Raw genomic sequence first — 15,008 nt, 5'->3', positions numbered from 1 at the left:
CTTATCCTAGACACGAGCACAGACTGAGCCTTGATACAGACGGTAATATCTATATGAATACAAGAACGACATACATATGGAGCAAAGGACAGTTAATGGCATATTCTAGGTCTTTTCGGAGTCCGCCTGTCATAACCCATAGGCAGCAGCCACTGGAGTAGGCTCGTGGCACTGCAAAAAACGCCTTGCAATTTTCGGTGCAGTTGCGACAGTTCGGCACTGTCAATGCGTCATATGACATTGGTTCTACAATTCACCTGGGAATACACTTGCGATCACGCGTCTCTCGACCAGCAGCACGTCGGAACCCGCGGAGTGCTGGCATCGCCTGCGAAGTGTTGTCTTCTCCACAGCGCAGCGGAACCACTTTTGACCACGTGATGGCGCTCGGCGAATAGTGGTGCTGGAATCACCGGAGGCCGAGCGAGCGGCGCGCGGAAAGCAGTGGCGCAACTCTCGCTCCCTATACAGTAACTGTATACACTAGTTCTCCGCTTGCACTTGCATAATTGCTAATCTGGTTTGTGACACCACACTTGTTTTTATGTTAGATGTGAACCATTTGCAAGGTCGGATGCAATTTCTCAGATATACATTAACTGCTGAGGTGAGCTAGCAAACACGCACAAGAAAATCTATCTGTGCCAGCACATTTACGCCAATTCGCCGCTGCCGTGAAGGTGCGTAATACCTATTTAAAAAGGTGGTGTAAATGTTATTCATTGAGGTAGTGGTGACAATAATAACTGGCAACAACAAATACAAAAATTTTCTCCAGAGTTTTTTTTTTCTCTTCTTTTTTTTTCTTCGTGGCAGGAAGAAGCCTGGCGGACGGCGCCATGAATGTGACTGGCAGGGGAGAAGCCTCGCTCAAGGTAACGAAGGCCACCTCGAAGTTGATTTTAAAAGCCAAGGCAGAGACCGTCAAGGAGATGAAGATGGCACTACTAGAAGTTCCAGCCGATGCGGGAGCAACGCCAAAGGGAGTGAACATCTGTACTCTGAGCACTAGCAGCCCCTACCTCATCGCGGGGCTGGAGAAGCCGCTGGAAGTAGGGAAGGCGTACACTTTGGTAACAGAGTACCACTACGACAAGGCCGCCCAAGGTGGACCAATCTCCCTGTCAGCCGAGTGAGTAGACCGTTTTAGACTTTGTCCGTACACCATCACGTAATGCCTTGTTACAAGCGATGTGGACGGCAGTAACTGTATGGTATCAACTAAAACAATTCAAAAAAAAATTTCACAGCATATCCACGGGGTGAATGATGATGAGTGGGCGAAGCTCCGGAGGTTCATGACTCTTCCCTGAAAATTCGCCCATCGTTCCTGATGGCCGATACCGTGACGAGGTTGTTGGCAAACCACAATCTGTCGCAGACATTGCAGCTGTGGCCGAAACTGTTGTCTAGAAAGTCGCGCTTGAAACGCGCGTCTGCGCCTTCGGGCAGAGCTCGCTTGAGGCGCTTGGCAGCAGCTTCCCGCGCTCGCGCAGCCTCGGGATCCGCCCGCCTGTACGCGCGTTTCCTCGCCGCTTCTCGGGCTCTCACAGTTTCTGGATCCGCTTCTCGGCGTCGCCGTGCACCTTCTGCTTCGCGGGCCCGAACGTCGGGATCCCTTTCTCGGCGCCTCCGTGCAGCTTTGGCTTCGCGGGCTCTCACCTCCGGGTTCTGTCTGCGAGCGCGCGCTGCAGCCGCTTTCCGTGCCCTCCGCTCCGCCGCCTTGTCTTCCATATGGCGCAGCGACTCCGAGCGAAAGAGGAAGCGCGCCAAGAGCGAGCGCATTTTATAGCTCTCACCCCTAGCGGTCTCCCATCGCACTGCATCGAAACATCACGAACGATCGCCTCCATCCACTGATCTAGTGATCGCTCATCACACTATGGGCTCCCATACATCTGAAAGGAGTGAGCGCCGCAGCGCCATCTCGTAATTTAATGCGTCAACTATGCTGCGCTAGCGTCATCTAGTGATATCCCGTCACACTAGCCTTTACCATGTATCTCTATGGAGCGAGCGCCACCAACGCCATCCAGTGATCACTTCACGAACTAGACGAGGTGGCTACGACGGAGGAGAGACTGACCCACGGCGTAAGGAGCTTCGTCCCTAAAAGGATGTGGGCACGGCGGCCGTATTACGATGAAGGCGAAATGCGAAAACACCCACGTGCTTGGATTTAGGCACGTTTCAGAACCCCAGGTGGTCCAAATTATTCCGGAGTCCTCCACTACGGCGTGCCTCATAATCAGATCGTGGTCTTGGCACGTAAGACCTCATGCATTAAGTGCATAGATGCATATGCGCTTTGTTTTGTTTCTCTTCATTGTGCTATTTAGTTATTTCGCATAACAACCAAACTCACCCAACAACACGCGTTGTAAAGAAAAAACTACGCTTGTACAGGAGTGGCAGATGAATTTCATGTTTAAACTAATTCATAAGGAGAGAGACGTTAAATAGCTGAATAATTATAGGCGCATGAGCTTGCTTTGAGTATTCCACAAAATATTCATTTAGGCTAGTTCCAATAAAACTAGGTCAACCCTTGACTTCAGCTAACAGCACAGGCTGGTTTAGAAAGGGGTATTCTACAATGAATCACATCCGTGTCATCGATCAGGTAATTGAAAATCTGCGGAGTACAACATCCGTTTTATGTCTTTCGCATATTATGAAAATGCATTTGATCCAACAGAAATACCACCAATTATGGATGCTTTGCGTAATAAAAGTGTGCAGGAAGGCTATGTGCACATTTTAGCAAGTATCTATGGGGACTCCATAGCTGCCTTGATCCGCCACAGACAAAAAAAAAGCTGGAAAATATTGGTCAAAAAAAGGTCAGCCAAGGAGACACAATCTCTCCAATGCCATGCACAGCATGCTTAGAACTACTCAAGCTAAACAAAGAAACATTAGGAGTGAGGACCGCAGGTGGAAATCCCAGCTACCTACGGCTTACAAATGATTGTTCGATTCAGAAGCAATGGGGGCGAACTGCAAGGCCAGATTCAAGACCTTAGCGGAACAGGTGTAAGAGTAGGGTTGAAGATTATTATTCAGAAGACAAAGGTAGTGTTCAATAGCCTCGCATGGGAACACAAATTGAGAATTGGATGTCAGCCTCTATAATCTATGCTGGAACATTTTGTCTAGGTTGATGTTTAAAAGGAAAACAGATAATGGGAAGGAAATTTACAGAAGAAAAATAGGTGGGAGCGCTTACGGAAGACATTACCAAATCATGACCAGCACGTTAGTGCTAGTCTTCAAAATAAAAAGTATGCACTCGTTGCCTTCTACCTGTACTAACATATGGGGCAGAAGCTTGGAGGTTAACGAATAGTCTTGAGTGATGAAAAAAAACGTGTTAGGTGTAACGTTAAGAGAAAGGAACACATTCGGGAGACAGGGCAGATAACCGGTGGCCTTTTAGAGTTATAGAGTGGGTGCGAAAAGAAGGGAAGCGAAGTCAAGGACGGAAGACTATTTGGTGGCATGAAAAATTGTAACATTTGCAGGAATAATTTGGAATCGTGAAGCTTAGGCAAGACAGCTTATTGGAGATCCCTGGGAGAGTACTTGGTCCTGCACGAAGCACAATAATAAATACGCTGATGATGATGATGGGTGAAGTAGTTGATGATGATTTATTGGCATTGTATTTGAAATGGGGCGATGACGAATATTCGTTTAGCCTTTTTGAGCTAATCTGGTATGCTACTATACTTGTTTTTCAGCCTAACATTTTGTGTACATCTCCTTAAAGGGGACCTGAACCACTTTTTATCGAAATGTAGAAATACATTTGAAGTGAAACTAGGTTATTTCAGAAGTACTTTGCCGCAAAAAGTACTTCAGTGTGTTCAGCAGAAGCAGAGTCATTGGCAATCAAACACGGCGTCCGTTGTGGTCCCGTTCCTCCTTCAATGCCTTGCACTGCGAAGGCTACGGCAGAGTGGGGCGTGCGCGCAGAGCTCCGCCTTCTAAATGTAACCGTGGCGCACCGTTCATATATCATCCACGACTTCCGATTTTGGTGACTACGACGCATTAAACGTAAGCCAAACGCGGCTGTTCTCAGCGAGCCGGAGTGAGCTTAGCCAGTGTACTCGTGGCGGCACCCCGCGGTGGCCGCGGTATCTACGCTGCGTAGCCGACCACAGCAACCAATAGTAGCCGTCTAAGGGAATGTGCTTTATGATAAATTTAAAAAAAATCACAGCATATCCACGGGGTGAATGATGATGAGTGGGCAAAGCTCCGGAGGAAATCATCGGATCTCCCGCTTAAGGGGACGCTAGCACAAACGCGTTAGAAACGTGCAGTACTCTCTAGTAAGGGGGAGCGGCCACAGCGTCTTACGCAGCCATTTACACATGCCGGAACGTGCACCGCGTTTGCCGACGCCATCACATGACTGCTGAGAGAGTATACCCCCGTATTCATAACGCTCCTCGACTTGAACTTGACTTGCCACCGCTTTGGGCAGCGCGTTCGAAACGCGTTGAAGGTAAGGCGGAGAGGCCACAGCGTCTTACACCAGCTTCTTACACGGGCCGTAACGCGCTAGCACAAACGCGTTAGAAACGCGCTAGAAACGCGGTCTTTCGTTAATGTTGGGTATTTATTGCCATCGTTGTGCGTGTGTCCATGTCCGGTTCGTGGCGTAGTGGGCTAACGCCGCGCGCTCGAAAGCGAGGGGTCCCTGGTTCGATTCCGCGCTACGGACACAACTTCGGAATTTTTTTTCTCATTTTTCTCAGACTGGTTACACACTACTACTACGACGACGGGTACGGAACGGGTGCCGCTATAAGGAGCTTCGCCCCTAAAAAAAACACACAGAAGGGAGTGAGGAACCTGGCTTCTGTTGAAACGAGAGCGTTTCAGAGAAAGATGACTTCGCGCTCCGCTTGTGAGTCCCACGCGTCACGCACGAGGGCAAAAGTTGGCCGAGATGTTCACAGCAGCATATGCCATCCGCTGAATGTGTTTTTTCTCCAGGCCCGAAGGGTGGTTCAGGGCCCCTTGAAGCTTTTTTTTATTGCGATAGCATTTATATGGACACTCCAAGTGCATTGTTGCCGTTGCCGTCGCCGTGAGGTTCCGCATAAAGTCCAAAGGCGATAAAATCGTCGCCACTCGCTGTGCGCGAGCAAAAGCTTGCGAGGGGGACCCGGCAACCTAATCTTAATCTCGCGCATGCGTGAGAGTAAGGCGGCCGGAAACGCACGGCCTTCGTTCATGCGCGAGGCATGAGGAGGATGCGACGGAGACAGGAGGAATGGGGGGTGGGGAGGGGGGTTGCGTTCTGCTCCCGCGGCTGCTGCTCACGGAGCTATCTTGAAGGCGATCTGCAATGCTGCCGAAGTGCGCGCCCGCGGGGCCCTCATCTTCAAAGCGATCTGCGATGGGACAAAGAGCATTCGCCGAGAACCGGTAGCGTCGTATGCCCTGCGCTTTCGACGTTTAGTTAGCGTTGAAGCGAGAGCCAGCGCGAAGGTCAATTTGCTCGCTTCTGCTGGCGCGCTTTCTCACTCCAGCGTTTTCACGAGTTTCCGCGGTCATCGAGTGAGATGTATTCATGTTTACCTGTGCACGTCTGACACAGTGCTTGTTTATTTAGTTAGTAAGCGAATATTTACAACTTTATACGGCCGATATAACTACTATCCTTACTTTGTATAACTGTCTACTAATTTGCTATCGCAGTCGATGCTTCGCCTTTCGGGCGAAACTGCGAGTTGTTTTTCTCTTCGCTAACACTTCTACATCAAATTTGCAGCGTTGCCTATGCCTGTAACGGATCTCATCCTATCACTCGTCCGTGATTTTAGTGCGTTAGCATTAGGAGTGTCAAAGCCGAAAAAAGGTGTCTGTGTGAGAACTGTGGCAAGCTGGTCCCGGGGTAGAGGTATAGGTGGATTATTGTCATGAGTGAGTGGACAGCGTCAAAGCACTGCGTAGGAGCGTCTGCGCCAAACACCATTGAGTCGCCGACAAAGACGATGTTGGCGGGTGGTGGCACGAGGGACCGGACGAGGGAGAAAGAGAATCGACCAATCAGTGGTGGACACGAAACCACAGGCTGTGGTACGAGGAATGAGCAGTGAGAAGAAGAGACTGGGACGCTCGAAGAGAGATCGCTCGGAGACGGGGTGCAAAGATCGCTTGTGTCGAGGTCGGTGTCGTCGGGGTCCAGACCCGAACCCGAGAGCCTCAACAGAACCAGCACGACCCTGGCTGTCCCTGGGGAGATCCGCCGAGCGTAGGGCTCGGTTATTCCTGCGGCAGCTGCTGCTGCTGGCGTTCGTGTTCTTGCTGGCGTTCCTGTTCCTGTTGGCGTTCCGGTTCATGTTGGCGTTCTGCTGCAGCGGCGCCGCGAACGCGATGCTAGCGCGAGGGCTTCCGAAGCCCAGGCGGAACATCAGCGAAGAGCCGCGGACCTGAATATAGGCCACGGAGGAACATTATTTAGGAGTACAAACTCCCGTCAGCGCGGGCGCTCGCGTGCGACCAGATAACGTCACATTAGTATGCGCCGACGGGGGCGCATGCAGTGGCGGCGCCTTGCGGCGCGTCATGCAAGCAGCAGCGAAAAAAAAAAGTTGGCGCAGTTTCACCTTAAAGGCGAAGCATCAGATGCGATAGCAAATTTGTAGAGAGCTATACGGAGTAATGATAGTAGCTTAATCAGCTGTATAAACTTGGACATGCAGCAGCACCGGCAACACGCAGAACTGTTGTCGACGCCGTCGGCGTTTTGCCCGCGTTCGCACTGAACGCGCGCGGCGTGTTTATATAAATACGCATTTGGTGCCGCAGCTAAACGTCGCCTCCCCCCCCCCCCGGCCTTTCGTGCGTCGGAAGAGGGCGCGTTTGCTCTACATATATGGTGATTGTAAAGGAGGAAAGAGACAGAGACGCCTACTTCTGCAGCCTTTAAGGGAGCACGGCGCAGAACGCGTGTTTGTTCTCCGCCTTGCGTTCACTCCCCGTGAAAGCGCGCGTCCCTCGCGCCCTTGCACTCGCACATACAGCGTTCGGCGGCGCGCGGCGACGATTTCATCTCCATTGACGTCATACGGAACCTCACGGCGACGGCGACGGCGACGCCGACGGCAGAAATCTGCTTTGGAGTGTCCATATAACTGCTATCGCAATAAAAGCCGAAGCCCGGTGGTGCTGCTCGGGCGCGTTCTCTTCGGCGGCGCCCGTGTCTCCCGCTCAAAGCAGACCACACGGGCGTTCGCTTCAGCGTGCACGCCTTAACGTTGGTTTTGTGGGCGTTTAAGTGAAACAGCAACTGTTCTTGTCGGTGTCTGTTTGAGGGCCGTAATACTTACAGCGCTGATACATGCAGTGTACCCTTGTTCGGAATTTGCTAGCCTAAGATGGGACGCAGGTAGGACGCTTGAGTGCCCTCAATAGAACTTGTGGCGGCGCGCGGCCGAACGGGAGCAACGTGCGCGGCCGCGAACGGGAGTAACACACGTGAGCGGTTGCCCTGGCAACCAAGACGGCAATAATTTCTTTCTCGGCTGCCAGGTGCCGCCAGCATGATAGTGGCTCCGCGGGCTTGTGACATTTTCTGGTTGCCGCAGCTGGCGGAGTTTCCACTCCTAAAGGTTTCTTGCTCCGTGATATAGGCCAAACGAAGCGTAACGCCTGCGACAGCGTCATCCTGCCACAAGCATTGCTTACCCCCGTTCTCTTCATAGGAGAAGGGCTCCGAATTAGAGCACTGCACGGGCCGATTTTTTCAGCCCGGACCCGGCCCAGGCCCAATTTTACATCGGGCGGCCCGCCCGAGCCCTTCCAAAAGTTTTATGGCGAGACCCGGGCCCGGTCCGGGCCCGGAAATAATCTACGTTACCCGCCCGGCGCGGCCCGCCACCCCTTTACCTTAGGCCCGAGCCCGGCCCGAGCCCGGCCTGAGCCCGGCCCGAACCCGGCCCAAGCCCGGCCCGAACCCGGCCCGAGACCGAAAAAGACCACCGAGTGGCATTAAAAAAATAAACTAAAGAAGAGAATGAAAGGAATTTATTCTTAAGGCATAAATACATTTAATATGCAATATGAACACAATTTGAGCAGTCTGAACGCTAATAGCAGTGCGCGAAGTAGTCCGAATGACCCTGCCGAGCAGTATCGCCAGCCGTTTCTAACGGGGCTACTTTGATACCGCGCAATCCACTTATATCGCCACGCCCCCACAGTATTTTTCCACGTCAGGCACCTCACTGCAGAGCATGCGCCGCCCCAGCCGCTCGTCCCACTCAACCGTATTGTAGCACACTCTAGCCGAAGCGCAGCCACGACAGGTCGTGAGTGCAGCGCATGGATGGAGTCAATGGAGAAAGAAAGCTTCTCGTTCCTCCATGGTGCAGCGTAATGAGCTGCTGCTAGGCGGCTGGTTGAGAACATGCGTGCAATCATGGATGGACGCAGTGCCATATTTCAGCCGCGTGACGAATTATCTTACCAGTCATGGCTTTACCAATTCGCCTTTGAAGAATCAGCAAGTCGCGAACGCGCTTACACTGCGCTGAAAGCATTAATTACATTGATTTAGGTAAGGAATACAATGGCATCCTTTGGTTTGAGGCGACTTCCGTCTTTCTGGACTTTTACATTCTGTTGAAACAGCGCAAAATATGATGGAAGAAGTAAAGGGAAGTACGCAGGCGTAGCACTGCTAGCTTCCAGCTGCGCCTGGGCAACATGTTTTTCAGAGTCGAGACGCGTGAGGATAACTCGCTGCACGTTACACACACCTCCAGAAAGTCCGAGCCCGGCCTGGGCCCGCGTCAAAATACCCGGCCCTGGCCCGGATCACAAAGCCCATGCCGTGCGCGCGCCCGGCCCGAGCCCGTAAAAAAACTGCCCTACCCGGCCTGACTCGGCCCACGGGCCGGGCCGGGCCCGGGCTTTCGGGTAAGCCCGAGCCCGTGCCGTGCTCTACTCTGAATTACTTGCTACTGTGTACTTCACCGTCACTCAAACAGGACAATATATATATATATATATATATATATATATATATATATATATACAGGGCAACAGGCATTGGACTGCCCGGAACACCGTCAGTTGCACTTCGCTCTTCGAAGAGGCAGGACGTGTGTCGAGAGCCCTCCTGCACAACAATTTGTAATGTGGTGAACACGGTTTAACTCATAAATCCGGAATCTCAAAAAGGTGCACGTAATGCTGCGGAATTTCTTTCGTATTTACCGCTAAGTTATTCCTTACGTCTTTTCCACCGATACTGTAGACGTTTCTTGGTTATTTCGACTGCCTGACCGCTAAATACTTCCATCCAATTTAAATACCAGCACTCGCGCTTCTCGCGCGGTGCTCTAACAATACGCTGAGGCGGTACTTCCGCCCGTCGCTGCCCGCGAGATAACTGCTACTGTTAATCAGGAACAATGTCCTGGCAGCTTTCAGGCATCTCAGAATGCTGGTGCGGTTACGGAGCGCTGCCACAGGCGTTGCAGGCACCACAATCTCAGTGGTGCACGAGATGAGACCGGGGGAAAACATACAGTGTCTGTAGCTTGAAGTTACTATCCGTTCGGCTCAGAGCAATGTATGCAGGATTGCGTGGTATGCACACAGTTGCCCAGCTGGAGCGCTGGTGTTTTCACGCAGAACGCACACGCCAGCAAGTGGAGCGGGGAGCGCTGGCTTGGCTATGCTGCGGAGCCGATTGAGAGGAGAGTGTTAGGGCGCGTCCAAGCGACTGCCTTCTTTCGCACGCGCTGAGCCGTGCTCCCTCAAGGGCTCCAGAAGATAGCGCCAACCTTTCCCTTTCCTTCAAGAACCACTTATCATCGCACCTAAGTGCCCTGCACCTAAGTGCCCTGCGGAGACCTTCTAGGCCTGCCTGTGCAACGCGCGTGCCCTGGATCACGTGACAAGTCGATGGCTCCGGCGAAATGGCGCCTCGTGCGTCTGTAGGTATAAAAATGCTTTCGCACTAAAATGCGCGCCTGTATTTAAAGCATCCCCACGTTTGTAGCCCATTGCAGTTTCATATATCCTGTCCTGCTCTGGACGGCACGGTCACTGCCGGAAGGATAAACCAAAAGCCTGACACAGGCGTGGCCGACCATAAATTAGAAGAAAAAAATGCGCTTATGTTGGGTTGCGTCATTTGCTAGATTCCTTCTTTCTGTATTTATTGCTGCTTCCTGATCCCCATTTTCGCTCACGTAGCAGTATAGTTTATGGTGCAAACATTGAGTGTGCGAACGGTTGCTAGTTTTCACGCCCTGATTGTGTAGCGATAGCCAATTTATTGGTCTGGTGTAAAATAACAAAAAAAGCTCCCTAAATAGCACGTATAAGAGGTTGAAATGTGGTGTGGTGGGATAGGTGGTTACATTGGTGGCTTAAATGGCTCCGTGTGCAAAATTTTGGCTAAGCGATAACGCAGACGGACGTGAATGCGCGCCGATTATGAAAGATCGTGGCTTGTTTTTGTAAGCAAGACGTGATTTAAAAAAAAAAGCTAAAGTCGAAGTGGGAGAAGCAGTGGAAATGATGCAATCAAAACACAAATATATTTAAAAATATCCCTGTGGCAGAGACCGCAATGTTTCTTCTTGTACTAGATTACCCGAAGTGACAGTCATCGCTATAGCGGGAATTCATGCAATAATACAAGTCTTACATATTTATTTATTTAGTATACCTTAGGGCCAGAGGCATTTCACACGGGGAGTGGTTATACAATCAACAAGAAACAATGAAGTGGGCTGTAGGTTAAAGTATACACAAAAAGCTTAGCTGCTAATACAATGCTAGAAAATTACTAATAACAAAAATTGTGAGTTTAGAGCCAATGACAAAAAAAATAAGCGAAGTAATGAGAAATATGCTGTGCGTAGTACAAACAATAACTATTTATACAAAGCTAGCTAGTGCTTGGGTATGGTTATCGTTTATTGAAAAATGTCAGCAAGAAGGTGGTTCCATTGTTTTGATGTTCGAGGTAGAAAATACATTGAGTTTTGCGTGTTACAAACAGTAATCCCGGGCTGAAGCGTCTATGGGCAGATGAATGAGATCGTTTCGCAGTATCTGGTAATGATAACCTATGGAATAGTGGTAATGTGGACACCTTGCTGCGCTGACTTAGTAATTGCGATGACAGCATAGTTTTCACGGCACTTATGCTTAGATTCCTATATTAGTTAGATAAAATGAAATGAACGAAGTTGTACTGAATTAGTTCAACTAGATGTAATAAGATTGCCAGGATAGTGGATCCCAAACTGTCCATGCAAAATAGCTAAATTTGTAAATGTAGTGTTAGAAAAGACAAAGACAAAGTAAGAGCACACCATGAGCGCTTATTGACAACTGAAGGTGTATTTCAGAAGAAGAAAATACATAGTAGGACTTACGTATGCATGCGGAGAAGAAATTATTACAACGATAACATAACCAGAAGAAGCATGAACATCAAAACAGGGCTCTATCACACACTGAACCAAGATACGAAAATGTGGTGATGATCCCGCCCCAAAATGTAAGAAAGACAGCCCTTTCTCATGTAGCACTATAATGGGTTGGCTGACACATATTCCCATTTTAACGCGAGAGCCTTAAGGGCCCCGTGTTGAAGAAAATCCGGCGTGGGCGGGCCGGCAGTCGTTGGTGGAAATAATCGTCCCGAACCACCCCGACCACGCAGGCCGTCGGCGTGGCGCAAGGAGTTAAGTGAACACAATTGAATGTTTCAAAGGAAAATTCGTCAGAAAAATCGTAAAATACATAACCACAACCTACAGACTTGACAGCGTGCGAATGCAATTTGAATATGCAGAGAACATAATTCTCTTACGCCGAAACTCAAACACAAACTCCTTTTCCAGCATTTCTACAATTCATACAGCGGCACGCCGCGGTTTCTTTCTCGCAAAAACACCATCCAGATGGCGCTCGCCTCCTCGGCAGTCGCGCGCGGAGGCGAAGTTAAAGAAAAAAAGCTGCAGTTGCTTGGAAGCCTGATAAGCAGCTAGGGATATTTGAATACTTTCGCGTTCGAATCTTAAAAGGCGAAGCTTAAGCGTCCTCCAACACTTTTCTTAATTTTGTACGCTTCGCTGTTTTTACGCGTGTTGTGGTCCACATGTAGGAACAAAACCGATATCCACCCAATATCTGCGGTGCCTCTGCAGTCTCGCCAATGTGCCGCCAAATGAGAGAAACACACAGGCCCTTTCGTTGCGTTAAGGTGCTCTTTCAGGCCCACATTCAAACATCGGCGAGTTCGTCCGACGTACACGTGGCTACACTCGAGGGGCGGCACATAGCTTTGGCGCATCTCAATTGGCGGCACCCCATAACCAAAACCGCGGATGCTCAGCAGACTTTGGGCGGACATGAGTTTTATTACTACACGTGGACCAGGGAAAACAGCGAGGTTTGCAATAAAAAGAAAAATGGGAATATATGTTGTGTCAGCCAACCTTCTAAAGCGCTACATGAGAAAGAGCTGTGTTTCTTAGATTATAAGAATTTCTGAATTAAAGCGACCCAGGAAATACACATCAGCGCTGAGATTTCACCATAGGCTGCATGCATGCCCAGGCCTTCTTCAATGATGACACCCCAAAACCGATGTCGGTAATTGAGGAAAAGGGAGGCTGCCTTTCTAGCGATATTGCGGGTTCCATGCTAAGCGTACTAGCCTAAGTACAAACGCCGCCAGCCCAAATAACCGTTGCGCTTTCAGGACAGGATCACGTGCTTTTGCGAATTGCAAAGTTTATTTACAAGACTGCACCTTAACTAAAAATTGGATACAGCACAATTCCCCATTGGACTACCATGTAAAAATCCTCGTGATCAGATTCCTTCTTGTTCCTGTGATGGTTCGTGTATATGATATCTGGCTAAGGTATCCTTGCGAGCATCATATTGCGATAGCGACCAGCACGTTAAATTGTTATGGAAAAGTTCAGCAGACTTGTGCGACCATTAAGTATCACAACCCATTTTACAGTGCATTCTTCTCAGTAATTCTATGAGCGATATCAGATACTTGTAATTACACTATACGTTGGTTTAATACGTGGCCTGCATGCTACCCACGTGTTTCAGATGTAGCCGGAACGCTTTAGAGTACTTCGTTAAACAATTTTAGCCAAAGATCTACTTCACCCACATATTCCTTAACTTCGCATGCACGTCATCCATAATAGCCTGCCTACAATTTCCACAAATTAGGTTTGGGCGGGATTTGTGAGGGAGTTTTAGATTTTGCGCACCCAAACAGAATTGTTGTACCCAAAGGGGCCATTGCGAGCCCAAAACGCCTCACCCTGCTTGTGTTCCTTCTTTTCCCTTTTGCTCTCTTTTGTATACCTTTTTGCATTGTTTCTTAAACACTGAAGTTTGTGTATAGACATCTCGGGTGCGAAAATTGAAAACTCCGTATTGTCCTCGAAAGATTATGGGTTAAATTCTGTCATTCCTAAAACAAACTGGACGAGAATAAGCGGTAGAAACACGGATTGTGACGCAACACCCCCGATAACTTTCATAGATAATATAAAGAAAATTTAATTCTGGTTTTTACGCGCCGATACCACGATCTGGTCATGAGGCACGCCGGAGGGGAAGACTCCGGACCACCCAGGGATTATTTAACGTGCACCCATCTGCCACACAAGCTTTCTTTTGCATTTCGCACCGATAGAAAGGCGACCACCGCACATACGTAATTTACTGCGACTACCGTAATTCCTGAAAATAAACATTCGGTCTCTGGCATCGTTTGGAGCTAGCGTACTCTTTCTATTTCATGAATACATTCTTTTCGCTGTTTCATTTCCGCATTTCGCATGTACTGTCTGAATTTAACAAAGCGAAATTTTGCTTAATTTGCCATTTCACAAAGTGACAATTCCCAAGCTACTGCGTGCTAACTTATGGGAATGTTTAAAACTAGCCTGTGGCAGTGAGCATAATTCTTGTCATTGAGCTGGGTTATTCAAAGAGGCGGACGTTATTATCACGACAAATTGAAACATATATAAGGCTAATTAACGAAAATTTACTGAATAACTACTTACTTTACGGCACATATTGCAATTTACCAATTGTAGCCGGTGAGTATGGAAGACTTATCCAATTGAAATGAATATCCAGGATAAAACCACTTTACAGATATGGTTTCTCAAATTGTGGGACGAAACACATTGGCGTTCAAGTTAGATTTGTGCTTCAGTGCATCAAAGAGCGTTTTGCTTAAAAAGAAAAACGTAACAGTGCACTTTTACTACGATTCTGATGGCGCATATCTGCAAACTGGTGTCATTCTGTAAATTCGCTCCAAGTGGATGATACGCCTTGCAAATGTACCGGCTACAATTCGTAAATTGTAATATGTGCCGTAAAGTAATTATTTCGGAAGTTATTAGGGTAATTTTTGTTCCTTAGTTGAATATGCGTTTCGATTTCTCATGCAAATAATGTCCACCTCTCTGAGTAGCCCAGCGCATGAACTAGAATTTGTTATCTGTAACATATTATTTTTAAAAAATTCCATAAAACTTAGAAATGGTCACTCTGTGTGTTTGTAGAGATGTAATGTGTTAAAAATATTTAAGGAGCAATTTGAGCTCAACGTCTCGTCCCGTGTCACGTAGCTTTGGGGAGAAATATGGCTCATATAATAAAAAATGTAGATTTGCAATTTCGATTCCCCTGAAGGGTACTATTGACTTAAGGTCTGCTCCTTCTATGAAAGAGCTCCAAACACGCTTAATCGACTCGCCATCTTCGATAAATGGGCTGCAACATTTATGCATTTTTGCTATTGAAATCAGGATTGTTATTCGCATTAGTATTTAAAGTCCTTTTGACTTACCGAATCTCTCGATCTAAAAAAAATAATTCGCGCGTATGGTCACCTTTGTTAAATCCAAGTTTAAATGTAATCAGACTGCAAAATTTGTCTCGAACTAAAGCTTCGCACAAGC

General features: G+C 48.5%; 1 protein-coding gene across 1 annotated transcript in view; it reads left to right on the top strand.

Moving 5' to 3' along the window:
• Nucleotides 1-822: 822 nt before the first annotated feature.
• Nucleotides 823-15,008, top strand: part of LOC125943512 (uncharacterized) — a 69,406-nt gene continuing 55,220 nt past the window's right edge. Inside the window, exon 1 of the mRNA XM_049662861.1 lies at nucleotides 823-1,132. Within this exon, the coding sequence (XP_049518818.1) occupies nucleotides 840-1,132 (293 nt within the window). The 5' untranslated portion in view covers nucleotides 823-839. The remainder of the gene's footprint in view (nucleotides 1,133-15,008) is intronic.

This window comes from Dermacentor silvarum, chromosome 2 (genome assembly GCF_013339745.2).
Source record: "Dermacentor silvarum isolate Dsil-2018 chromosome 2, BIME_Dsil_1.4, whole genome shotgun sequence".
In the NCBI taxonomy this organism is placed as follows: Eukaryota; Metazoa; Arthropoda; class Arachnida; order Ixodida; family Ixodidae; genus Dermacentor; species Dermacentor silvarum.
This window is presented reverse-complemented; position numbering and strand designations above follow the sequence as displayed.